Source organism: Rattus norvegicus, chromosome 10 (assembly GCF_036323735.1).
Source record: "Rattus norvegicus strain BN/NHsdMcwi chromosome 10, GRCr8, whole genome shotgun sequence".
NCBI lineage: Eukaryota > Metazoa > Chordata > Mammalia > Rodentia > Muridae > Rattus > Rattus norvegicus.
Window position 1 is genome coordinate 4,680,289 of NC_086028.1, and position 25,733 is coordinate 4,706,021.

General features: G+C 48.3%; 1 protein-coding gene across 14 annotated transcripts in view; it reads right to left on the reverse strand.

The window, feature by feature from the left end:
- Snx29 (sorting nexin 29) overlaps positions 1–25,733 on the reverse strand; it is a 413,817-nt gene that overhangs the window by 288,423 nt on the left and 99,661 nt on the right. For all 14 annotated transcript variants that reach the window (XR_005489945.2, XM_039086859.2, XM_039086858.1 and 11 more), the window contains 2 exons: positions 18,441–18,504; positions 16,008–16,136 (listed from right to left, as the gene is read on the reverse strand). Coding sequence is in view for 13 of the 14 variants with exons in the window: in XM_039086859.2 (XP_038942787.1) it covers positions 16,008–16,136; positions 18,441–18,504 (193 nt within the window). In the remaining variant the exon portion in view is untranslated. The remainder of the gene's footprint in view (positions 1–16,007; positions 16,137–18,440; positions 18,505–25,733) is intronic.

The following is a 25,733-nucleotide window of genomic DNA, read 5'->3' on the forward strand; positions in this document are numbered from 1 at the left end:
TCACAAGGAACCCAGCAAGCTGGGTTCTGGGGCAAAGCTTCTCCACACTGCAGGCCACTGCCTCCTACATGTAGGACAAGCACTCTTCACAGTCCTTGGTTTTCTGAGACAGAGTCTCCTCGATAGCCTAGGCTTGCCTCGAATTCAGAATCCTCCTATCTCAGTTACCTCATGCCCAGCTCTGTGTGAGTTTTGTTAAAATTACACTTATTATTTTATGTGTAGTGTGTGTGTGTACCTGCACACATGCATGTGCCATAGAGCACATGTGGAGGTCTTTTAAGAACTAGATTGCATTTGCAGTATAAGGTGAACTTAAAATCCCTAAGTTATAGACAGCAGGAAGTGCTGGGCCCCTCTCCCCCAGCTGATGCTGCCACAGTCCTCTGGGAACTGGAAAGGTGAAGGAAAAAATATGGCATCTCAGACCCCAGGTTATTCCTTAGCTAAGGCTCTGTGTCCTACAGCAATAGAAGGGAAGAGGCCACAGCCTATGGAAGGAGAGGACAGGAAATGAGACATGGGAACATTAATGCCATCATCTTGAGCCCCCTCAGTACACCCGCCATGTTTGCCTTTTCTCTGTCTTATCCATTTCTGCAGACGTGTAGTTTAAAACTGACTCACTTCTACTAGTCTCTAGAACATATTATCTTATTTCCAACAGTCAGAGGACAACTGAGGGGTCACTTCTCTCCGTCCACCATCTGTGTCCCAAGGATCAGACTCAGGTCATCAGGCTTAGCTATAAGCACTTTTACCTGCTGGACCATCTAGTCCCTGCACCACCACCACCACCCCCACACACACATACACGTACACACACCTTATCATTTCCAAATGGTTCATTGGGATTTTTAAAGCCCAGCAGGCAACTTTCTGGGATTTTCACCTTGGAGCGAGCATTCAGTGAGGTTAAGTTTGCATCGTCTAAAGAAAATGGCATCTGAAGAAAAGTTCATCTGCTGGTGGTAGAACCAAGGCTAGTGTGTCTGAGACTCAGATCCCCTTTATGCAAACCCGTGAATGCAAACTTTGCAGCACACAAAGTCTGCAAAACTTCCAGAGCCACCAGACCTGACAGTTGTCTCTCTTTAAACCACATGGCTGCTGTGGCCAAAAATATCTCCCCTCTGCCAAGCTTCCTGTTGCTCACTCTTGGTCTCCAAAATAACAAGAAGCGGCTTGGCAGTGATGTCATACTGCCACTGTCACTGCCTTCAGTGACTATATTTAAGACCTAGGTTTCATGTCAGTGACACAGAAATTGCCACCTTGTGAGCCGAACTGTACTAGAAAGATTTGAAAATTACTTTCTGTGAATAAGCAAGTTGCATATGCTGCCTTCTTTCAGGGCAGAGGAAGGAGCTCCAGCTTCTCATTCTCACTGTTTCCCCAACAGCAACATCTCTCCCAATGGGTCACCTCCTTAGGGCTCTCTGTTCTCCCTCCATGCTGCTCTGTAAATTTAATTCTGTCCTCTCATCTCCACTACCTCCCGTTAGGAAAGGCAGCCAGATGAAACACTAGTGAACAGTGACCACGCCCCCACCCCACCCCCACAGGCATAAGGGGCATAACCTGTCAATGAGGGCTTGCTTGTATCTCCTGGTTCTGGTGACTTTATCTCCTCCTGCTTCTGCACTTTGGTGTGGAAAAGAGACATTTGAGATACAATCCCCAACTCCTCCTGAACAGCTGCAGGCTTCTCATATTTTGATGAACTGCAGAGAAGGTGGTTCAACTTTTGTGGGGAACACCTGCAGTGGGTACTGACAGGTCTGCTGCTCACGTATATAACATACTTGCAAAGGCAGACACTCACACAAATACAGCATCCTGCTCATTCCTCCGGAAATCCAGTTCCTCAACAAAGCCTGAGTCTAAGAAGACGATTTAGAGTCAGCAGACAAACAATGCGTGGCTTTCTCCACTGCCTGAGATTGCTTGAACAGTGCCTAAGGCGTTCATGCCCGCCGTCCCACCGCTGTGCTCCATCACTTCCCTTGGAGAAGTACCAGGAAAGCCCACACTGACTCTCAGCTTCAAGAGAATCTCACTGCTCCTTTTGTTAGAGAGGGAACGTGCACATTTTCAGGTCAAGAGGCAACGTTCAAGCGTTTGGCCCCTCCACCTTCCTCCCTCAGAGGGAATCTAACCGAACTCCACCTTCTAAGACCCAAGAGCAGGAGTCAAGCAGAGGTGAACCAGCACTGGCCGTAGTGAGCGTGTCCTACTTAGTGACCTAAGAAAGGCAGATAGCTTGCTCCACTACAACCATCATGCCATGACTATGGGATCCTACTCCAGAGATTACACAGAAAGGAAACAGAGGGACGGAGAACTGCGACAGACACAAGGATCTTACTTACAGCAGTCACTACCATCTCATGAAAGTGGATGTGGACTCAGTACTCACATGGCTGGGAAAGACTGCAAACACTGTGACAGCCTGCTCTGAGAGTGTGGGTATAGACAGACTCTTTACTACAAAGAGATTGTCTTCATTTGCTCTGCACTACCGCAATACAGTGCTGAGATGACACAGAAACTGCTTTCAATCATTAACTATTCCATCCTGGTTTTTGGTTTTGTTGTTTCCAGAGAGATCTTGCCACATAGCCCAGGGTAGATCTAACCTACTAGATAGTCCAGGCCAGCCTAGAATTTGCAGCCTTCCTACCTGAGCCTCTAGGCTAGGCATTACAGATGTGCATTACCTGGTTAGGAAACCATATCCTAAAGCAAGCACGTCAACGGTTAGGGGTAGCTTCCTGCTGCCAGAGTCAGGAGAAACAGAGCTGGAAGGGAGTCTCTACAAAGCTACCTTGACCTTTCCAGGAGCAGCTCCCTCCATGAGCTCCCAGCAGGCCCTTCCAAGGTTCCACATCGTCTCCCAACACTACCATACTGCAGACCCCGTCTCCTATGTATGACCCCTCAAGAGAAAACTATCCAAACTGTAGCACAAATCATGAGCCTTCAGGAATGCTCAGACCTTCAACCACAGCAAGTGTACTCTAGGAACCAAGCTGAAGGAAAGACGTTTGGGGAAATATTCATAAGAAGTGGCTTTATGAAAACCAGTATGCTTGTGACACCCTCTAGGAACTTAGGAGGGGACAAAGTAGCATTGTGATAAACGAGAATGTGTCCAGACACAGCGCCCCCTGTGCACAGTGACTGGTGCTGATGCTGAGAGACCAGGGTAATCTCCCCCAATGCTGCTGTGCTCTACAGAGTCTGTGAAGTGAGTGTGCACCTAAAGGCAGCTGGCATAAAATGCCTCATCAGCAGTAATCTACGTGTGCGTGTGTGAAGACATGTGTGCCACAGCACGTGTGTGCCACGGCACGTGTGTGCCACGGCACGTGTGCGGAGCTCACTCTCCCCTTCTACCATGTGAGATCCAGGGATTACTCAGAGATTGTACCCAAATGGGTGTCTTTAGGAAATCCTCTTGTCTTACATGTAAGGACTATCAGTCACACATACCTTTGTCTGCTGGGAGCAGGGGTTGGGGTGGACCTACTAAAACATGATCTGAAATCTGCACAAAACAAGAAAATATAAAACACAACACAGAAATTCAACACACAACTAATGGTGGTAAAACTAAGCTTAGAAAATAGACTTAATGAACTAAGAACGAAGAAAGTGATTGTGTTGAGTGTGTGGGATTTGGGACCCTTCCCATTTGGGGCTGTTCCACAGCTTTTATAGTTGCAAGGTAATTTTTTTCAAACACAAAACTAAAAACTTTCTCAAGAAGTGTCAACTAGCCAGAGACAGCAAAAGTCTCCTCTAGCTGAGCCTGACAGTGGGAAAGCTGAAGCAGGAGGATCAGAATCGAAGACCAGACTAGGTCATAGAGTAAGAACTGCCTTAAAAAGAATTCCACCACAGAATGCACGTGTGCAATTTTAACCTGTGAGCATGCAATTCAGTGTTGAAGCATGAGCAGGCATAGGCTCAAGTTCAACATAGAGATCAGTGAACAAAAAGCCATCCCTTGAGTTGTTTATAGCTTGCTTGAAAATAAGATCTTAAGCAAAAATAAAAAATGCCAACACTTCCAAAAGAAACTAACAATAACAAATTGACTCTCCATCCAGTTCTGAAATAAAAATACCAAACCCCTTCACCTTCCTGGAATGGGAACCAGTGAACGTCCCCTGGAGGTCACCAGCAGCCTCAGCACCCCCTGGAGAACCTCGGAAGTGCCCACCATCAGCTCTGCCTGCGGCTGCAGAAAGCCAGCACTCCCACCACTGGGTATGTTAACATCTGGGCTCCAGGTGTCAATCCTGGCTACAGGCTGGGATTACCTGTGCAGTCTGTCTCACCTCTGGAGAGTCTAACTTAATTAGTCTGGAAGGTGGCCTGGACCTAATAGCTCCATAAGCTTCCCCTGGTGACTGAAATGTGCAGCCAGGGCTAAGCAGCAGGCTTCGCTCTTCAACCCAGAGACTTCTTTATTAGAACGTTAGTTATGTCTGAGCAACACCACGCCAGATGAACTTCAAAACATGACTGTAGCCTTGAAGTAGAGGAATAAATTACTTTCCTGGTGCCAGCTCTGGCCAAGGACACCTGCAGGGGCCTCTGGTTGGCACATATCAGCATTAGCACTTGCAAAAAATCTACAAGGGCGAGACTGCTTCACCCTGGCTTTCCAGAGAAGGAGCATTAGGCACAAAGTGGCCATCTATGATCCCACATCCACTGGGAACAGAGGCTCCTGTGTGAATAAGTATTTCCTTAAATGGGTGCCCGAGGCACTCACTCTACCCCAGCCTCAGACAGAACTAACAATGGTAGCACTCACCTGTAATCCTAATACTTTCCAGGTTGAGGCAATGGGACTCTGAGTTCAAGGCCAGCCTAGGCTATACACTAAGATCAAGAAAAGCCTGGGCTATCTACCAAGATTCTGCTAGAAACAAAAACATAAAAGACAAACCCAAAGACTGAAGCAAAACTAATCTCACCCCTGCCCTACATCATGCCACACTTCCACCTAAGCAAAGCTTGGTGCACTAGAGCACAGAAACACTCAGCCAAACGGTAAGCATCTGTGTCTGTACACCCCACCCACCCCTCAATCCAAGCACCTAGGCTCAGTCAGCCATGCTCTGTTTATTTCTAACCCATAATTAACACAAAACAGGTGCTCTCTGGAGAGTAAACGCATGAGCAAGGTAAACTACAGAGCCTGAAGACTGCAGAGCACCAGGCTGCAGGTGAGCAGCTTCCCTTAGACGCTTGCCCCTGCCTGATGCTTGGGCCTAGCACACAAGTCCCACCTTCTATGTAGATTTCCCTGCTCTCAGCTGCAAGTTAAGACCTGAGGCTGTTGCTGAGCATGGAGCAAAGACAGGACCCTCAGCTCATCACGCCAAACAAGTGGTCAGTAGCCTGAATGAGGGGAGGCAGAGTGAAGGGTGTCGGGACACACAGCAGGTGCTCAGAAGATCATGTGGGAATCAGGTCAAGAGAGTGACTAAACACACTTTTTGCAGTGTTTTGGGGATGGTCCTGAGAAAAAGGACAAGGGAAAGGGCTGAGGCAGGGGTTCTCTTGGTGCGTGTGGCATAAGTAGGCATGCCTGGCTGAAGACACCATCCCTTCTGAGAGGCTGAGGCAGTACACAATGCTGGGTCAGGCCATCCATACAAGCCTGGTATAGAATCTGAACCAGGAGTCTCCTCTCACAGATGCTAATGGCCCGCATCTCCTGTGTGGTCTGCTGCACTCCATGTTTTCATTCCGTGTTTGTTATAAACAACCACTCTGGTCCTCCCTAAGAATGAGCCTGTGACCAGGAGCTGCCCGCTTGTTAGGCTGTGGCTCCCTCTTTCCTAGCGTTCGTTATCCCCGCCAATGTAGAGCAGTGTCTGCTTCTATTATAAATGGCTTCTGGGTCATTTCTCCTTTATATAAACTATAGACTGACTTCCTAAATCACTTATGTTATGCATATGTTATATTAGCTATGGACATAAGGAGTGTCATCAAGACATCAGGACATGAGGAGTGTCATCAAGAATGTTTACAAAAAGGAACAGCAAGTCTGCTGGCACGAAGTCCAGAGATGGCAAAATCGGTGACTAACAAGGTTACTAGAGGTCGCACTTTGTGAGACATAAACCATAGAAAGCGACAAGAGAGGAGGTAGCACAGGGTGCTCACACTCCCGTCAGATTCCACTGAGGGCTGTCAGCCCAAAGCCACTGCATAATACATTAATCTGAGACATCTAAAGAACCTAAATGTGATGGGGAGGAACCACCACAGGAAGTCTACAGTCACTGCTGCCCATGAAGGGAGGGCCTCTCCAGCCCCACACTCACCCCTGCAGTTCAGAAAGGAAAGGATGCCACCTCCTGGAAACAAGGAGCAAGAGACGCCCGCTGCTGAGGTGAAGTGGCTGGGCACAGCTAGTCATCATGAGAGAAGAGCAAACCTGGTAATGAAGCCAATTGTTGCAAGAAAAAGGGGGAAAGATGTGGAGAAACAGGTCTCCACCACAGCAGGAGTTCCCTGGCCACTCCACTGCCCGTCTTCAGAGGCCTCTAAGCGGGCTTCTGTCATCCATGAATAATGGCTCTCACTAGCTAAAGCTGAAGTAGAAGGTTGAAGAATTTCCAGAAAGCTGCACTTCCTAAGAGGTGAGCAGAGTAGTCTTGGGACAAGCACCAAGCGAGTCCATGAGCTCCCTAGAACTGAGCTCTGACTCTGAAAGAGCCCAGCAGGCATTCCTCTGAGGTACTTGGGTCAGGGTCAGGTGACACCACCAACAGCCCCACAACACGTCCTTCCCTCACCAAGCCAACTTCATGGAGATCTATTTGTGCCAGGCATTACATCAGAGGCAAGAGAGACCAAGTAAGCACAAGAGCATGCCCTCCCGCAGGAAGCCTCTGACCTAAATTTGAGCCCTTGGTAGCAGTACACCATCACTGCCAGTAGTAACCAGTGTGCAATGCTGGTGCCTGAGCCTGAGCACCAAGGAGAGGCCTTACCTGGGTAAGCCAGGAGATGCTGCCAGACACAACCTTCTGCTGACGAATGTTCTTAAAGTGAGGAGAAACAGAAAACCCAACTCCAATTTGTCTCAAGAGCAATGGGGATTCATCAGCCCACACTGTGAGAGGTCTAGAGAGGCCTTCAAGAGCAGGTTGACCCAGCAGCCTAGTGTATCCTGAGACCCAGCTCTCTTGCCCGCCATTCCTCATTCCTAGAGCCTGCATAGCACCCTCACCCTAGACTGTCTTCCCTCATGAGAACACATCACATGGCAACAGAAAGTTACCCAGAGGAGGGAGCCATCCAACAGACAAGGGATGAGCTCCCACCAAAGCTCTGAAGACCTAGCCCTATCTCCATAGCAAAGTTAGACCCCACCCCACTTCTGAAACCATCCAGAGACCCTGAGGCAACCATGCTGGGAAGGAGGTGCCTAGAAAGTTCAGGTTCTGTCACTCCTGTGTAACTTTTTTTCAAATCCTATTTTTAATGATGGTTCTTAAACACTTTAACCTCCCTTCTAGCCCACCACCCACCAGAGGCAATGGAAAAGAGAGGATGGGGAGAGGGAGGGGTGGTGGACCTTAGAAAGAATCTTTGGAGCAGCCCCCATCTATGGTGTCTAGAAATCAGCAGCTCAGTTCACAGGTCAGCAGCAGCAGCTCCATTCACTCACAAACAATTCACAAATAAACCAGCAGTCCAGGTCGGTGGAGTCGGGATACCAAACACGAATCGGCAGCAGTGGCACTACCTAACAGAGATAGCCAGGCCCCAGCCTTGGCACAAGTCAGCACGAGGGACCAGGGCCAACAGGGACACCAGGAGAAGCTCTCAGCTGTGCCTCTCTCAGTGAAATGAAGATCAGAGAAGTAAGACCAGCAAGTGAGTCCTTTTTATACCCCCAAACATCATGTGTCCTCCACAGGTCTTGCCACAGCACACGTCTCGTCTCAGCTGACAGTCATTTCGAGTCTGAGGAAGCGGCATGAAGCTGCAGCACACCACCAGAGGTCTTCTGGTGCATTTCTCTCTATGGAGTCCTGACAATTGAGCTCAGCTACACAGTGTAAAGCAGGCCATTCAATACATGCATGTTACCAGTGAAGAATCTCTCACCACGTGTCCTTTCACATGCTTGCATTGGTGGAACATCATTTCTCCCGTGCCTGCTTCAGCTAAACTTTCCTTCATGAGTGCCTTAGCCTTTCACCTGTGTCCATTCCAGTGAAACGTTCCTTCACATGTCTGCCTCAGCAAAACACCATCCAAACAACTGACTTTCCAAAGAACCCTTAAGTTTCCACTTTACCTGGCTGTCCTGGAACTTGTCGTAAGCCAGGCTGGCCTCAAACTCTGATCCACCTTCCTCTACCTCTGGATTAAAGGCATGCACCACTATACTGGCTTTAAAAATATGTATCTTCTGATAGGTACATGCCAGAGCCAGAAGAAGGAGAGGGTTGCCCACTGGACTAAGTGCTTGGCAGATACATATCCAGACAGAATATCCCCTATGTCCTTGTCTCAGAGAAGAGTCTATAGTTCTCCGATGACCAACAAGAAAAAGCAGAGCTTGAGCCTTCTCAGACAATATGAGATTTAGTGCTTACCTTGAAAGCCAAAAATCTCACCAGACAAATGCTAGACAGCATCTGAGTAGGGCTCCAAGGTCCCTGGTCTGTCTTTCCTATATAGGCAATATAAATTGTGCCATGAAGACCTCGATCTCACACACAGACATCATTGTGGATGACCTCACTGGCTACCAGCCCAATAGGAACAATAAACAAGAGGGCACACACTGACCAAGCAGGACTGGAACACCCAGGGAAGCTGACCTCCAAATGGAGGCCAGTGTCTTAGGCTTCAAGATGCTCCAAACAAAGAAAGGACTCCAAGACCTGGGTCAGCCCCAGAATCTAGAACTATCAACAGCCAAGGCTCCAACCAAGAAGAAGGGAGGCTCAACAAGATCAGCCATGCAGGGCCTCAAGCTGTGCCAGGTGCCAGAAGAGACAGTACCATTACACCCAAATGTAAAAGTCCCACAGGCTGACAGGGCTGAATATTTACTCCCCATTTTGGGTGTGTGGTGCTATGTAACATTGGGGAGAGAGTCCAGCTAGTGAATGGGTGAAGGAGAGAGTCTAGGCTCAGACCCTTCTGCTGCTGAGATGTGAGACCCACCATGCCTTCCTCTGTGATGAGCTGTGAAACTGTGCACAATAAACCCTTCCTCCCTCAAGGTTCTCACATGGTCACAGCAATGACAAAATCACCTAAGAGGAATACTAAGTCACACCTCCCAGCAATGCCAATCAGGGAAGGGACATCCAGGCTCGTTGCCTGCTGTAGTCACCTGGTGGGGCTAGGGATCATGGCCATCTACTCCTCCAAGGACAAAGTAGAGCAGAGAGGACACTTTCCTCTTCCCCCTGGGACCCACACAAGGCTGCTGCTACTAGATACCACCTAAGCCTCTGTGTGGAGAGCCTAAGGGAGAACCACACCAGAGTTCAAAAAGGTAAAAGTCATGGAGAGATTTGTTGATATCACCCGAGTGCCCAGGCCCAACAATAGCACCTGAAGAAAGTGACTCCCTCTTAGATCTCCCTGCTATAGCAACATATGCTCGGGTTCTGTCTGCTAAAACATGCTGACATCACTTGGGAACAAATCTGAGAAGTTATGGGAGGTGACAGACTCAGGAGCAGAATCCCATGCTTCCCTAGTTGAGGGGTAGATGCGGCAGGGTGAGGGCACTGCCTACATGAGGAGGACAGGTTGATGCTGTGTGCCACTTGATGAAACTCTTGGGAGTAGTAAGGCCTGGAGGCGGAAGCAGGCTGGGGAAGCCAGCACATTGCTAACCTCCTTATTCCTCTGTGCACCACAAGGGCAGAGGAGAGAAGTACTGACAACAGTGTCAGAAACAACAGCGGAGACAGGAAGCAGCTCTCCAAATGATGCTTTACGAACAATCCACTCTGTGTTTCTTTTCCAGTACGCTTGTCCACGCCCTTGGGCTAACTCTGAAGAGGAAGACAGATGCACTTAAGCCCAGAAAAAACACAATCCACTTTTGGCCCCAAACATACAAATATGAACCCTTTAGAACATGGTAATAACAAGAGAAAGCCAACTACACTCTGATGAAGCAACAAAGGCCAAGTGAAGAGTGGCTCAGAAGGACTAGATTCACCGCTCAGGTGCCGTCCTCAGGAAGAGCTGCACCTCGCCCTCCAACTGTGCACTGATATGCCCCTCCTACTCTCCCTCCTACTGTGCACTGATATGCCCCTCCTACTCATCCTCCTACTGTGCACTGGTATGCCGGGTTAGAATCTTCCCTCAAAGGAACAAAGGCCACCAACTCCCAGCTCTCCCCGCACCCAGTCAGGAATGCTGGACCTTGCTCTTAGCACATCAGCTTAGCCACGGACCCTTCCTAGACCCCATCATGGTGGCCAAGGGAGAAAGCGGCAATGTGAAACTAGCATGGAGAGACTGGAAGGAGGAAGAACCACTGGTGGAGTGTGCAGGTCTAACCAGGTGGGTCATGGACGCCAGGGTAGCTGACTAAATCTCTATTCTGGGTGTCTGAGGTATTTCCTTGGGAGTCATCATCTGAATTAGTGGACCAGGCTGGGCAAGGACAACCAGGTGCCATCCTTGCACTGAGGACTCCAAACCAAAGAACCAGGGAAGGTCAATGTTCTCTCTGCCTGACTGCTAGAGCCAGGGGTGGTTCTCTCCTGCCCTGGGGCTCCTAGCTGTCAATGTGGACCCAGGCCTTCAGAGCACATCACTGGATTTCCCAGGCTCCCACCTGCAGACCAGGTTAGGTAATCCCTGGCACCCAGGTCATACGAAACCAATGCCTCAGGGCTTCAGAGAAGCATGTGGTTTTCTGGAAAGGTACAGATATCCTGTTGGCCCTGCTTCTCTCGGGAGCCCTGCAGCCTCAGGAGGAAGCTGAAGGCTGGTGATGGTGATGGGCAGCCTTTGAGGTGGCCTCCGCTGACCCTGGCTCCTGGTAGTCATCCCCCAGTATTGCTTCCCATACTGCCAGGGTTGCTCTGCATAACCACAGAAAACAGCATGCTCTCCAAGGTGACAGAAACCTCGAGACCTCCATCTGGGGCATGTTCTTTCTCTACGGAAGTCACACTGAACAGCCTACAGAAGCCTTCAGATTAGGGACCATAGGCCTCTTACTGACTGACTGATGGACAGACGGATGAACAGACGAACAGATGGATGAGAGACACTGGCCCCTAGTCTGAGTCAAGCCTTTGAATATACCAACTCTGGCCAGCAACTCAACCTCGATCTCCTGAAAGACCATTCTCAGACACCTCGCTTACAGAAACCGTGGAAAATTCTAACCACCTACTGTTCTGGGAGACTAAGTTGGGAGATGATTTGTCAGACGTGAAACAGCTAACATGATGAGCAAAGACAGAAAATGTTCAGAGTGACCCAATGCCCTGTGTGCAAGATTCAATCTCTGACACAGCAATGCTAAGAGGTAGCCATTAGGACTTGGTCAGGGGCTGGAGAGATGGTACAGCAGCTAAGGGTACTTACAGCTTTTCCAAAAAGCCCAAACTCAGGTCCCAGTACCCATGTAGAGGCTCACAACTTTTAGGATCTCAAGTTCTAGGGATCCAATGCCTTCTTCTGACCTCCACAGGCACTAGAAATACACTTGGTGAATAGACATACACAAAAGCAAACTATTCATACATATAAAAATTTAAATAATTTTTTTAAGATTTATTATATGAGCTATCTTTAAACACACCAGAAGAGGGCATCAGACCTCATGAGCCACCATGTGGTTGCTGGAAATTGAACTCAACTCTGCAAGAGCGGTCAGTGCTCTTAACCACTGAGCCATCTCTCCAGACTTTAAATAATTTTTTAAAAGAATTGACAGGTTACAAGGGTTCTGCCCTCATCCATGGCTTAGTGCTAAACATGTCTGTTACACAAGCAGATCCTGTGCCTATTCCTCCCACTCTCCGTGATATGAGGCCTTCCAATGTGTTCTGACATGCCTGAAGGCCCCTGAAGGTACAGCTCCTCAACCCTAGTTCTGGGTTTCTAGAACTAGGAGGCAGTTATTTCTGTGGCGTTCTGCAAGACCAGAGACTAAGACACTTCCTTCAAATGGACTTCTCATGTAATGTAGTCTTCTCTAACATCTGTCTCCCAGCTGGAAGCAAGTCAATGAATTATTTAGAGAAGTGACTTACACCGCCTTAACTGCACCTGATTATAATGCTGCCCATCAGGAGTGAGTGGCAGCCAGGCCCACAAAGCTCTGCACGAGTTACACGCCTTTGGTCTTTGTTGAACCATAGCAGATGCTGAAAGTCGTTAACTTTGAGCAAAAGAAATAAGCACTGTTAAATCTGCTCAGTGTGTTTCTGTTTTACCACCAGGTACCCAAGGCTGGTAAAACACATGTGCACACGCATGGACTCTTATTGGGTACTTGGAAGAGACTGCTCTTCTGGGCCTAGCTTTCCATCCTTCCTGTCTTGTTGCTATTAGAATGCACCTTTGATTAGGCAAGATTTCAGTAACCTAATTAATAAAAAGTGATGGTAGTTAACACTCATACAAAGTGTCTTTACTGAACCAGCAAAAATGGCCTCTTACTGTTTCTTTTTATACATATGATAATTCATCCGAGTTTTTTTCCCCCCATCTTACAAATAAAGGAATTTAAAGAAGTTAGGAACTCACCTAAGGTCACGTAACTAGCTAAGAACAAAACTACACTCTGACCCCTAAGTCCAATGCCAGAACCTATATCCTAAACCACTAAACTACCTGCATTGTAGATGGTGCCACCTGAGCTGGAAAGTGCGGGAAAAGGGTTAGAGGAGGGGGGCCCAGCACATACATGAGCCTCAGCCTATGACAGTCACTGCCCAGTGTGACTGTGCCACACAGCCCTTCTAGCTCCACACCCCCATCCACGCCTCCGTCAAGCAACAACTGCCTGAGCAGATGCACTGGCCCACCAGCTGCCTGAGCAGGTCCTCTTGCCCATCAGCTGCCTGAGCAGGTGCACTTGCCCACCAGCTGTCTGAGCAGGTGCACTTGCCCACAAGCTGCCTGAGCAGGTGCACTGGCCCACCAGCTGCCTGAGCAGGTGCACTTGCCCACCAGCTGCCTGAGCAGGTACACTGGCCCATCAGCTGCCTGAGCAGGTGCACTGGCCCACCAGCTACCTGAGCAGGTGCACTTGCCCACCAGCTGCCTGAGCCGGTCCCCTTGCCCACCAGCTGCCTGAGCAGGTGCACTTGCCCACCAGCTGCCTGAGCAGGTCCCCTTGCCCATCAGCTGCCTGAGCAGGTGCACTGGCCCATCAGCTGCTCAGGGGGATTTCTCCCACTTTTTCTTTTTGAAGAATTTGTCTGTTTTACAGAAATCCTTCCACCTGCAAACTGTCAACTTCCAAATGCCTTAAACAGTTCTTACATAGCTGAGAAGGCTTCACATTATAAAATCATGGCCTCTCTGTCCCATGTGTAGGATAAATTTTTCTCTAGGATTACCACAGCTAAAAAGCGCTCAATATTAAACATGCACAGCAGCTTGTCAAGCATCTCAAGAATCCAACAGCCTTCCTCCTCTGTCCACATCAGGGGATAAGACTCCTCTTCCACACAGGTGAAGAAGCATGTTTGTGCAGAAGCTGAGCAAGTTACCCAGAAACACAATTTCCAGGAATAGAGTCAGGGCTCGAGGCTAAGCTGACTCCTAACACAAGCCAACAAAATGAAGGGACCATAGCCCTACCCTGTTACAGATGTTCAAAGCCAGTGTCTCTGAAGACTTGAGTCTTTAGAGCCAGTATACACCACGAAACTGCAGAGGGGTCAGATGAGATGGAAGACCAGTGAGGAAGGGTACAACAGGAAGTAATCACTCTACTTCTGACTGCCTCTGACCTGGCTCTGATGCCCTAGAGCAGTGCTCCTCAGCCTTCCTAATGCACCCTGTTACAGTTCCTCATGATGTGACCAGCACCCTCCCCCCATTAAATTACTTTTGTTGCTACTTCATAACTGTAGTTTTACCACTGCTGTGAATCATAATGTAAACAGCTGTGTCTTCTGATGGTCTTAGGCAGCAGTGAAACAGTATTTAGAATGCCTCCCCCAAAGGGGCCATGGCCCACAGGTTGAGAACCACTTCCTAGAGACATGTCAGGATGCAAAGAGGAGAAATTCAAGAAATGAAATGTAGAAGAAAGGAGACCACAGGACTGTGTTGAATTACAGGTGCATGAAAAACACTCACACCACACCACCTAACACAGCCTCTGCACATACCCCTCCCCTGGCTTCATAAAAAAAATTTGAAAGAACCACTAATGTTAGTGTTTTAGTATGAAATGTCCCCACAGGATCATGGGTCTAGTATTGAGGCATGCGGAGGCTAAGGAACCTTTAGAATACAGTCTAGGAAGCAGAAGTGAATCTTGAAAATGGTACCCACTTTTGGTACCAGGGTGAGCCCTCTGCTTCCTGCCTCCTGTGGGGATGTCAGCAGTTACATTATCACTTCCTGTCTGCTGCAGTGATGTCCTTCCCTAAGTGACATCTGTCAGATGTTTTGTCACAGTAGTGAGACAAGTCGCTACCATAGCCAAGAAGCTACTCACAATCACCTAAAATGGGGAAAGCTGGGAAAAACCCAAGTGCTAAACTGACCAATTAGTGTGCTCAGAATTCAATGAAATACCACACACAGGTGTACAAAAACAGCTAACCTCAAACTGCCTTACAGTGACGTGGCAGAGGAGGTGAGATGAGGACCGATGGGACCTAAGTTGCATGTCCACAGAACACACTCCAGAAAAAGAATTGGTGCTTTCATGGGAGGCAGAAACTTTAATTCATCATGTTTTACTTAATAAGATATAAACAACAAGGGGTTGGGGACTTAGCTCAGCGGTAGAGCGCTTGCCTAGCGAGCGCAGGGCCCTGGGTTCAGTCCCCAGCCCCGGAAAAAAAAAAGAAAAAAAAAAAAAGATATAAACAACATCACAGAAAAAATAATTAGTGCCACTTAAATAAAAATAAGCTTAATAATATTTGTAATTTGAGAAATGCTCTTGAAAAATTACCCACCAGCCTAATTTTTCTCCTGTGATATTATTATAGGACCCAAAATCTTGCTCCCCCAAGAACATGGCTGCGAACAGAAACATTTTCCACAGCACTATGAGGCCCACACAGCTCAGCACCTATGAAGGATACAGCCAGCACATACTTAGCACTTGGACCAGCAAATCCAGGACCACTTCTAGCAAACACACTGGAGTGGGAACACAGTGGCAGACACTCAGGTTATGTGCTGCTGGGGAGTATCACAGAAAACAAAAACCTCCTTACTGTCCACTACAGGCAGACTGGTTAGCCCAATCCTGAGACAGTCAGACCAGAACACGATCAGGAACTACTAGAAAGACGATGGCAGCCCTGAGCACACACATACAGAACCTGCCTGGGATGCAGTGTGAGCTGTGTAGCGAAGAGGGGAGGAATACTATATGTGCATACATCTGCCTCATATAGAGAATCCTGGGATAGGTAGGTTATGGTTAAGACAGCAGAGAGCAAACTGAGTAGTAAGAAAAGGAGAACTCCCATCAGTTAACCTCCTGACCCTTACACACATGCATGTGTGTCCCTATTCAAACAAGTGCATCAGGTGAAATGGAACAATGGAGCTTGCTTTGGTCCTCCTTCCTGTTTTGTTAGAAGTACAAATGAGCTGTGGTGGCACATGCCTATGATCCTTGCACTTAGAGTCCGAGGCAGGAGGATGCCAAATGTGAGGCCTGTCTGGGCTCTGGACATAGTAAGACCTTTTCTCAAAGACAAACGGGAAAGAAGGTGTGTGTGGAACAGGCTCACATGTTTGCCTCCCAACCCTGCCCCGTCTACCTGGCCAGCGCCTGGACCTTTGTGGCATGGCGCTCTTGCTGCTCTGTCACCTTCCTCCTCAAGGCATCCACCTCTTGCCGGAGTGCCGCTGAGTGCTCCATCTCACCATCAAGGAGATTGCGCAGTGACCTGCAAAAGAGGGCCACATGGTTCAGAGGCTGTGCATCCAGCCCACCTGAACAACAGTCTCACCCAGATCAAGGCTCATCACTGCCCACCAGCTCTGCACAACCTCAGGGCACTTCCACCTCACCTAAGCTGGTGTTAGCAGACAGCAAACGAAAGCCAGGAGCCTGAGCCATGGGCAGCCCTGTGGTCAGACTCTGGGTCCCTGCTCCTGGGATGGTTGAGATCAAGGGAAACAAAGAGCTAGCAAATGCCAAGGAGGTGCTTTTTTTTTTTTAAAAAGATTTATTCATTTATTATATATAAGTACACTGTAGCTGTCTTCAGACACACCAGAAGAGGGCATCAGATCTCTTTACAGATGGTTGTGAGCCACCATGTGGTTGCTGGGAATTGAACGCAGGACCTCTGGAAGAGCAGTCGGTGCTCTTAACCGCTGAGCCATCTCTCCAGCCCCAAGGAGGTGCTCTTAAAGGCACTCCAGTCAAAGGTGTAGCATGGTGAACAGAAGCTCTGACACAGCCTCAGTGGGTAAGAAAGCTTACAAATGACCGGTTTCATAACAGGCCAAATGCATATTCTACAGCAGAAAAGCACAGAACACTTGCTCACACTCCATAAGAGACGTCTCTTCCTGCTTCCACTGATGCCCACAGATTACACCAGGACCCACAGTCCATTGGCACTGCCATGAAAGCTCTCGTGTGTGGCGTTCTATGGAGTACATCCTAGCACAGCATTACCTTACACTTAACACGTTTTAGCTTTATAGCATGTTTATTTGTATTACCTGTCTACCCCTGAAAGTGATCAGGGTAGCAGTTGTCGGAAGGATCACAAGTTACCACCCTAAGGTAAATCACATATGGCTCTGCCTCACTGCACCTAAATGGCTATGTCTAGAAAACCAACCGTGGTATATTTACCAGTCACGTCCCGAGAATGTCTGTGTGAATCAGGTACACTAAGACCCACAGTGTCCTGTTGCCACCAAGCTCTCCAAGAGTTTGGAGAAGAATCTCCTCCTGAAACATACCACCCCGACAGAAACGCCATGGGGGATTCTGTCTGGGAAGACGAAGTCAACATACAGTTGCTGTCATTCTTCCCGAGGGAGGATAAACCCATAGCTTCTTCCAAGAGAACTGCTCCAGCTGGTACAAGGATATGAACCTTGCAGTGGTACGAAGTCTTTGGCCAGAGTCTGTGTTAGGTGAAAATGGCACCGTCTACACTCCTCATAGGAGCCTCTTCTGTTTTAGAATTTATGCTTCTTTGCCTTCCTATCTCTCCGTAAGGACAACAAGCAATTTGTCTGCTAGACCCAAAATCAGGTCTCAGAGCTATGGCTGCTGTCACCAGTAAAGGATAGGAGAGTGAACACACACATGACCCCTCTGCCCACCTCCCTGAGTCAGGCGGCCTACTGGTGCCTACAGGCTACTGTGAACAACCTAGGGCACGCCTACCACCCCAGCCTCAGCACAGACTCTGGAGGGGAGAATGATCAACTTTAAGACATCCGCATGGTGGCAACTGGTAGTATCTAGTATGGATTTCAATAAGGAAGAAAAAAATTAAGAAAACTCTGTGCCTCTTGGAGTGGACCACTGGGTTTGGTAAAATTTTGAAAACCTAAATGTCATGTTGCCCTAAGTATCCCTAATTTGAGTGGGACTGGAACACAGAATATAAACCCTCAGTTAAAGGTCACTTCAAGGATGTTTTATGGAGGAGTGGGGGGAGATGGACAGAGTGGTGTGTCATATGTTCTTGAGATGATAAAGCTATTCTAAGACTGAACATGGTAATGACTGAATATATTTGAGATTATATGAAAAGCCACTGAAGTGTGTGGGGAGGGGGACTGGCTGTCACTGAAGGTTCCTCTTCCACACCCTTCTTTTTGGAAGGTAGCATCACTGTTTCTGGTTGTCCCTCCTTTAAAAGCCACAGAAGTCTACTGAATGCTCCATGCCAGAAAAGAAAGAAATCTGCTAAGATCCAGGCATCGATGTCAGGCAACTCAAACTAACTAACTCTTGCTTCATGGCATCCAGACCCTCTTCTGGCCTACACAGACACAGACACACACAGACACACACAGACACACACAGACACACAGACAGACAGACAGACAGAGAGAGAGAGAGAGAGAGAGAGAGAGAGAGAGAGAGAGATTTAAAGTAATAGTAAGGTAAGAAGTTGTCAGTCACAACTAGGGCAGCAAGGCACCATGGTCTCCATCCATTCTCTCCCACTGGAGACAGAAAGTCAGATCAAGTGAGAGCTGTGATATCACAGTACCCGTTCTCTTCTTCCAGTTCATCCTTTCTGTTCATCATGGCCACGATGGCTTGGCGCAGTTCATCTGAAGGAAGAAAGCAAAGGCAACATTGATGAGTAGATGATCCCTGCTAAGCTGTCCCCTTGAAGCCTGCCCGCAGTACATGCCATTACATATGGCTTGCCTAGGCAAATTCTCTGTTCCCTAGCAAGAATTCTTTTACAGCCTCTGAGACCCAATGGGCTCAACTGTCACCTTCATCCACCACACAAACAGAAGGGCAATTTAAGATGAGAACTAATAATATGTTAGGAGGAAGGGTGAGCTCCTTGGGAACAGTCAGCTTGCAATTTCTGAGTGCTTTCCCAAGTCTCTATTCCTGGACAGCATCTGTTGTGAGCAGTGACTTCTTGCCTCTTACAGCTCTTCATCAGCCCAGACAGCAGATCAGGCAGTACTGATCTCTATGCTTGCATAGACAGTCCATCAATGTTAGTAAACATCTGGCTCTCCTACCCTACCTTCTGAGGTTAGCATACAGCTGACATAGGACAATGTTCAATACACACTGCACACTGCACATATGCTCAAGAAAGCTACTTTTGGGACCCTTCCCACACAGAAAAGAACTCAAGGATAGGGAATAGCAATATGCACCACATGTCTACCTCCGTCAAGCTCCTCCATTGGTGCTATGCTCATGCTGAGGGCATGGCCAGATTCTAGCTGCATCTCAAGAGCTGGAGATGTCGGCACTGTCTCAGCTGTTTCCTTGATTTCCCCTTGCGATGGGTTCTAGAAAGCACAGGACCTAACTCACACATCTAATAGTAGTCTTTGGCTATGTCCAGAACCAGTTACATGAGGTCACAGCATGGGAGCTCAAAGGCTCAGTAACCAGCTTTGTGTTTTAAGACCAGAGGCACTGATGATCCTACCAAATGCTCTCAATTTAAAAATGTTTCACAATACAAAAAGTAGCTAGAAAATGCCTTCCCATAAAGGCATAAAAATTTAAAGATAACAGAAGAGGGTGAGGCTGAGGAACAAGAAGAAGGGTGTTCACCTGTGGCCTAGTCAAACAGTCCTGAGAAACAGAAAGGAGGCCCTAGGGTAAGGCCTAGGGCAGAAAACTGGCAGGACTGAGCCACTGAACACCAGTCACGTTCTGCCTGGGAACACAGTGGACCAGGACTCATACATTCCTTGCCTCACGAATCTTCCAAGAGCATACTAGCAGCGCCCTTCTCATTGACAGTGATAGTGAGGCAGGGGTGGGTCTCACAGGCCGCAGCAGGAAGCACAGAATGAAGTCAAAGTGCTGCCAGCATTTAGATGTTACCTAACTGACAAATCTATAGCGTACAAACTAACAAGTGATTTATCCCCATGCCACTGTGACCATGAAGGAAACAGAACTAATCAGAGTCACTGTTCTATCAACAGCAGGCAGGATAAAGCATTCCAGGCTGAGCCTGCAGGCAGCCAAGTAAGCACTGTGGGCACTGTGGGCACTGTGGGCACTGTGGGCACTGTGGGCACTGTGGGCACAAGCGTGGCTACTCCTCTACTCCAGGACCTCTGTGGAGTCTACATTTTCCTCTAGGCTTTCTTTCTGACTGGAAGTCTTGGCTAGGCTTGAACCATACATGAGCAGAAAGAAGGGATGTTCACAGTCACCATCTGGGACTGGAAAGCAAGAAGTCTTCTAACTCAAGATCCTGCACTGTTCTCTGGCAACCCTGTCTGCTCCTCTCCTCTCTGCAGCAACAAAGCTGGTTGACACGAACTGCTTGTGTGGTACCTGAGGCAGGACCAGAGTGCAAGAGATGACACGGGTACCTTCAGCACCAGTGTCCACAGAGCAACCTGAACCAGACGTTGTTACACTGACAAGCCCTCGGTCCCTCCATGCTGCTCTGCCTCTCCTGAGGGAAAGCTCATCAACATAAGCACAATCCTGAGAATCTGTGTTCAAGCTCCCTCCCAGCTCAGCCCCACTGACAGCATGTGTCTGCTCAGAGGCTTCCTGGGGGTCTCTGGATGACCACACAACCTGTGGTCAGACTCTCCTTGAAGATGGAAGTTATCACACACAGATATTATCTTAGATTTCCTGGTCAGGGTCTCCACTTACATTCTACAAAAACCTGAACTCATCTGCCCAGGCCCTGGTAAGGATGTGGCTCTTTTGAAAAGCCTCTCTGACTGCCCTTGCCCTGTAGCAGCTACTAGCATGAAATTGTGAGTCACCTTGTGTGGTGGTTTCAATAGGAATGGCCCCCGTGGACTCATGTGCTTAAATGCTTGGCTCATAGGAGTGGTAATATTAGGAGATGTGGCCTTGTTAGGGTAGGTGTGGCCTTACTAGAGAAAGTATGTCACCATGTAGACAGGTTTTGAGGTCTCATATATAAGCTCAAGCTACACCCAGTGTCACAATCTCCTGCTGGCTGCCTTCGTTTCGGATCAAGATGTAGAACTCTCAGCTCCTCTAGCACCGTGTCTGCCTGCACACTGCCATGTTCCCACCAAGATGACAATGTACTAAATCTCTGAACTATAAGCCAGTCCCATTAAAAGTTTTCCTTTATAAGAGTTGCTATGGTCATGGTGTTTCTTCACAGCAATAAACGCAAACTAAAAGACCTTGTTCTCGGGGGCTGGAGAGATGGCTCAGCGGTTAAGAGCACCGACTGCTCTTCCTGAGGTCCTGAGTTCAAATCCCAGCAACCACATGGTGGTTCACAGCCATCTGTAATGAGATCTGATGCCCTCTCCTGGTGTCTGAAGACAGCTACAGTGTACTCATATACAATAAATAAAATCTTAAAAAAAAAAAGACCTTGTTCTCCCCATGAGCACACAGCATGTTGATTACAATACATACCCTCGGCCTATCTCAGTTCCTGGGATCCCCTCTCAATGCAGGTTTAACCAAGGTGTTTGGTTTAATTTGAGAAAGATGAACAGCCAGGGAGGCCATCTGATCTAACATCCATACTCTAAACCATCAGCGAAGCCCCAAGTGACAAATGTCACATTTTTCTCTCATATGTGGAGTCTAGATTTAAATTTTTGTGTGTGCCCGTGTGTGTGTGTGTGTGTGTGTGTGTGTGTGTATGTGTGACAGAGAGAGAGAGAGAGAGAGAGAGAGAGAGAGAGAGAGAGAGAGAGAGAGCGCAGGGTAAGAAGGTGGTGAATACATGCAGCATAAAGGCAGGGGGGCTGTTTCCACAGAGGAGGGAGAGCAGCAAAGGAGACGGGAAGCATGGCAGGGATAATGATATATAATTATGCAAATGGCACAATGGCACTCATTACATTATATGCTAACTATAAATGAATAAATAATACGTACACACAGAAAGCCACGACAATGGTGGCACTTGCTATAAAACTACAATGCTGCTGCCCGGCAAGCCTTGTTTCTAGTCTCACAGCCTCCTGGCAATCAATAACAGAGCAGGAAACAGATTCCGACAGTCCCTTCAGAATACCCAATACCTCAAATCTCTACACCTATGATGGTAGATATCATCCTGGTGGGCAGATATGAAGGGCAAAAAGAAGCTCAGATATAGATCCTAGTAGCTGCCATTCAGAAACAAGAAAACCCACAGCAAGTTTCTAACAACAGACTCTGGGCCCAGCAGCCCTAAGTTCAAGCCCCACTCAGCCACATGGCACTGGCAACCTTGACAGGTTTCTGCACTTGCAAACTACAGACTATACTTGTGTCTGGTCTCAGGCACAGAGCAGCCACTCAGCTTCAGCACTTACAGGATGTCGTCTCTATAGCCACATACTCCCCTCAAATCCCAGCTCCCCACCTGACCTTCTAAGGTCACTGGAGTTTAGTGACCTTCTTTGAGAACCTTAAGAATCTTAAGTGGGATCTTAAAAGTCCATGTTTCATAAGGCACGGTGGCGCACACATCAGTAACCCTAGTGTTGGGGAGGTAGAAACAGCAGGATCAAGAGTTCAAGGCTATCCTTGGCTACATAAGGAATTAGCAGCCAGCCTGGGCTACATAAGACTCTCTCTCGGCAACAAGAACCAGCCAAACCCAGTCACTATCTCACAGAAATACTGTAAGGATTAGATGAGGTAATATGCAAAGAGGTACCTAGAACACAGTGGCACTTAATAGGTATTACTGATGGTTCTCACTGTCCCTTTCGCTTCTTCAATCCAAGGGACAGAAGGTGGAAACACAGTGCCAGTCATTTATACGGGGCCCTTCTGTAAGAGATGTGGGATATACTAAGCTCCTGTGCTCCTCAACACAGAGGAAACTTTTTTATTTATTATATATAAGTGCACTGTCGCTGTCTTCAGACACAGCAGAAGAGGCATCAGATGTCATTACAGATGGTTGTGAGCCACCATGTGGTTGATGGGAATTGAACTCACGACCTCTGGAAAAAGTCAGTGCTCTTAACCACTGAGCTATCTCTCCAGTCCAAAAGGAAACTCTTGAAAATGTTCTCCACTGTAGAGCAACAGACCAGATAAGAGCTGCTCCAAGGGTCAGGCCACCAGTGACCTGCCACCTGGGAGAGAATGATGAGCATCTAAAGTCTGGCTTCCTGGAGCCAGAGAGAAGAGTCTAGATGCCGACATTCCAATTCACAGTACATGTCATGTCCCACCAGTGATCTTAGAAGGCCTGCATCCCAGAGTCACACAGAATACTCAACTGGTGGCAGCCACCCGGGGGAGCCTGGCCAAAGCTCCCCTAATCCCGCTGTGCAGAAGGCACCATAGAGCAGCAGCAGGGTAGCTGAGGTCAATGCAACCCAGCCCCATCATCCTGGCATGGCCATGCCTGCCCCACACACTGTTTCCAGCCTCCTGGAGGGACCCCTGCATTTGCACAAACATCAAGTGATAGACAAGAGTCGCCAGTGCAAACAACATGACACCGGTGGCAACCTTTCTAAAAACCCATCCCAGAGCGAAAGGCTGCTAGCACCCCTCCTGCCTCCAGTAGGCTTCCACAACAGAACAGTGGCGATGGTGGGGAGGCCATGGCCCAACACTCTGATAGACTCTAATGTGAAACATTCCTGCTGCTCTGCTGGCTGCCTTGTGCCTTTCCATGTGACTTTTCCCAGCTCCCAATCTCAAGTGCTGTGCGTGAGCAGAGGTTCTCCCTACTGTGCACTTCCCTCTCCAGCATGGCACAGATCTTTATTCGTTGGTCCCTATCACTGTGATTCCTGCCTCTTTATTGAGGCAAAATCTCCAGAAAAACACAAAGAGCCCTGACCACTGGGTTCTGTGAGCTTGGCTGTGCTAGGCAGTGCTTTCGAAAGCTGGATGGTCATGAACATCTCTCAAAAGCAGTTCTTGGCTTGGCTATAGAAGAGTGAGCAGCAAATCCAGCCAGACACAGGAAAATGTCAGCTTCAACCATCAGACATTGATCTGAGATAAAAAGCATTCCCAATCACTGCACAAAAGATAGCTCTGTCCACAAATGTGGCCAAGGCAAGGAGCCATTTGTGGGAGTGAAAAACAAGACTTCAAGCTCCACTTCTACTGTGAACTGAAGTAAGTCTCAGGCAGGCCAGTATTTAAATATGGGAAATGAAGCAATCGAAACTATAAATACACAAGCACACACTCCTCCCGTCTCCTGACATGGAGGCCGAGTAAGGAGAGGAGAACCAGCTTGTCAAGTGCAGGCAGGTGATGAAGGCTCCACTTTGGACACCCAAGTCTCAGGCTCTGGCCCCGGAAGAAAGTCTCTTTGCCTCTCAGCTTGCTCAGTGGCAGAATCTAGGCTAAGACACTAACCCCTTAGGGTGGGGCAGGGCAATGGTCTATGCCCACTCCATGGGGGCTCTGCCCCCCAACCCCCCACATTCACAATCCACAGCTGCTTTCGCAACACGACAGCACATGTTGTCCACCCCCACCCCGTCCACCTCAACCCTGCCTCTGCTTTAAATAAGAGAAAAAAGGAAGACACTGGTGATGGCTGGCTCCAATTGAGCCAATCATACAGAATTTTCACAAAATGAATAGGCTGTTGTCTATGACGGGAGAGATAAAGGAAGGTGGGAACAGATGCATCTAGCCAAGGGATACCTAGTTCTAAAGTCAGTCAGCAAGGTCCACGAGCTAAGGCAGTCAGCAAGGTCCACGAGCTAAAAGTTCATTTGCCAAAAGGTCAAGCTGGCATTGCCACCTTAAAGAAGAAGTTAAACTGCTGGATTCTTGCTATGATTCCTTAGTCGCCAGGCAGAGATCTAAATAGGACAAATGCAAACACTGGCACATAAAGCCCACCAAATAGAGGCGTCATTAGGAGTGCAGAGAAAAGGTAAAAGTGTCACGCGTGTCAAGCCCTGCAGATGCACACTGGGGCAAAGCCACAGACAATCAAAACTGCAGACCCTCTGTATTGATTGTCCTGAGCAGCAGTAGGGCCTCCTGATAAACAAAGGAGCCTTAACACCTTCCTTAGGGGATAGAAGCCAAAGATGCAGGCTGACTTAAAGAAGCCATGCAGCCACAGGAGACAGGGCAACCATACATGCAGCCACAGGAGACAGGGCAACCATACATGCAGCCACAGGAGACAGGGTAACTATACATGCAGCTATAGAAGCCAGGAAAGGCACACATGCATGGCCTCCTTGGCTGCCAGGCTCCTGCAAGTCCCAGTGGATGTCTCTGCCTTTGTCTTCTGAACTAGAAAGGGTCTGCAACCTCCTATCATCAGTTGGACCTTGTTTCTCTAAGGTCTCTCACATATGCACCCATCTATTGTCTGGTGGCTATAGCTGTTCAACAAAAGCCACCCTAGGACGCCTGGCGCAGCACCTGACCGCAGAACACACTGAGAACTACTGAATGGATCAAGGGTCAGAGGAAGAAGTGAATTAGCACAGGAGTAAATGGCTCGCTGTGGCCCACTGCTGAAACCCACCCTCAGCTCTAGGCATGGAGTGTCAAATGGGCTGGACAGAAAAGTCAATTGCCTTTAATAACAAGCTCAAGGCCTCATCCAAGAACACTAAACACCGGGTTCAAAACTGTAATTTCCTGCCCACCGACAGGCATTCAGACTCAAGTACAGAGTTTGCCATCCTGAGTCTGAGGAGTGCAATGCACAACAGTGACGGAGGTGGGGCAGCAGGAAGGGCTGAGACAAGCCTACATGTCCCTGCCACAACCTAAAGTGGGTGAGTCACAAATCCATGTCCACTACCCACCCAAAATGGCCATGGAAACCCTCAGTATGATTTCACAAGGCTGGGAAGAGCAAGAACCCACCTCAACACACCTCAACACACAG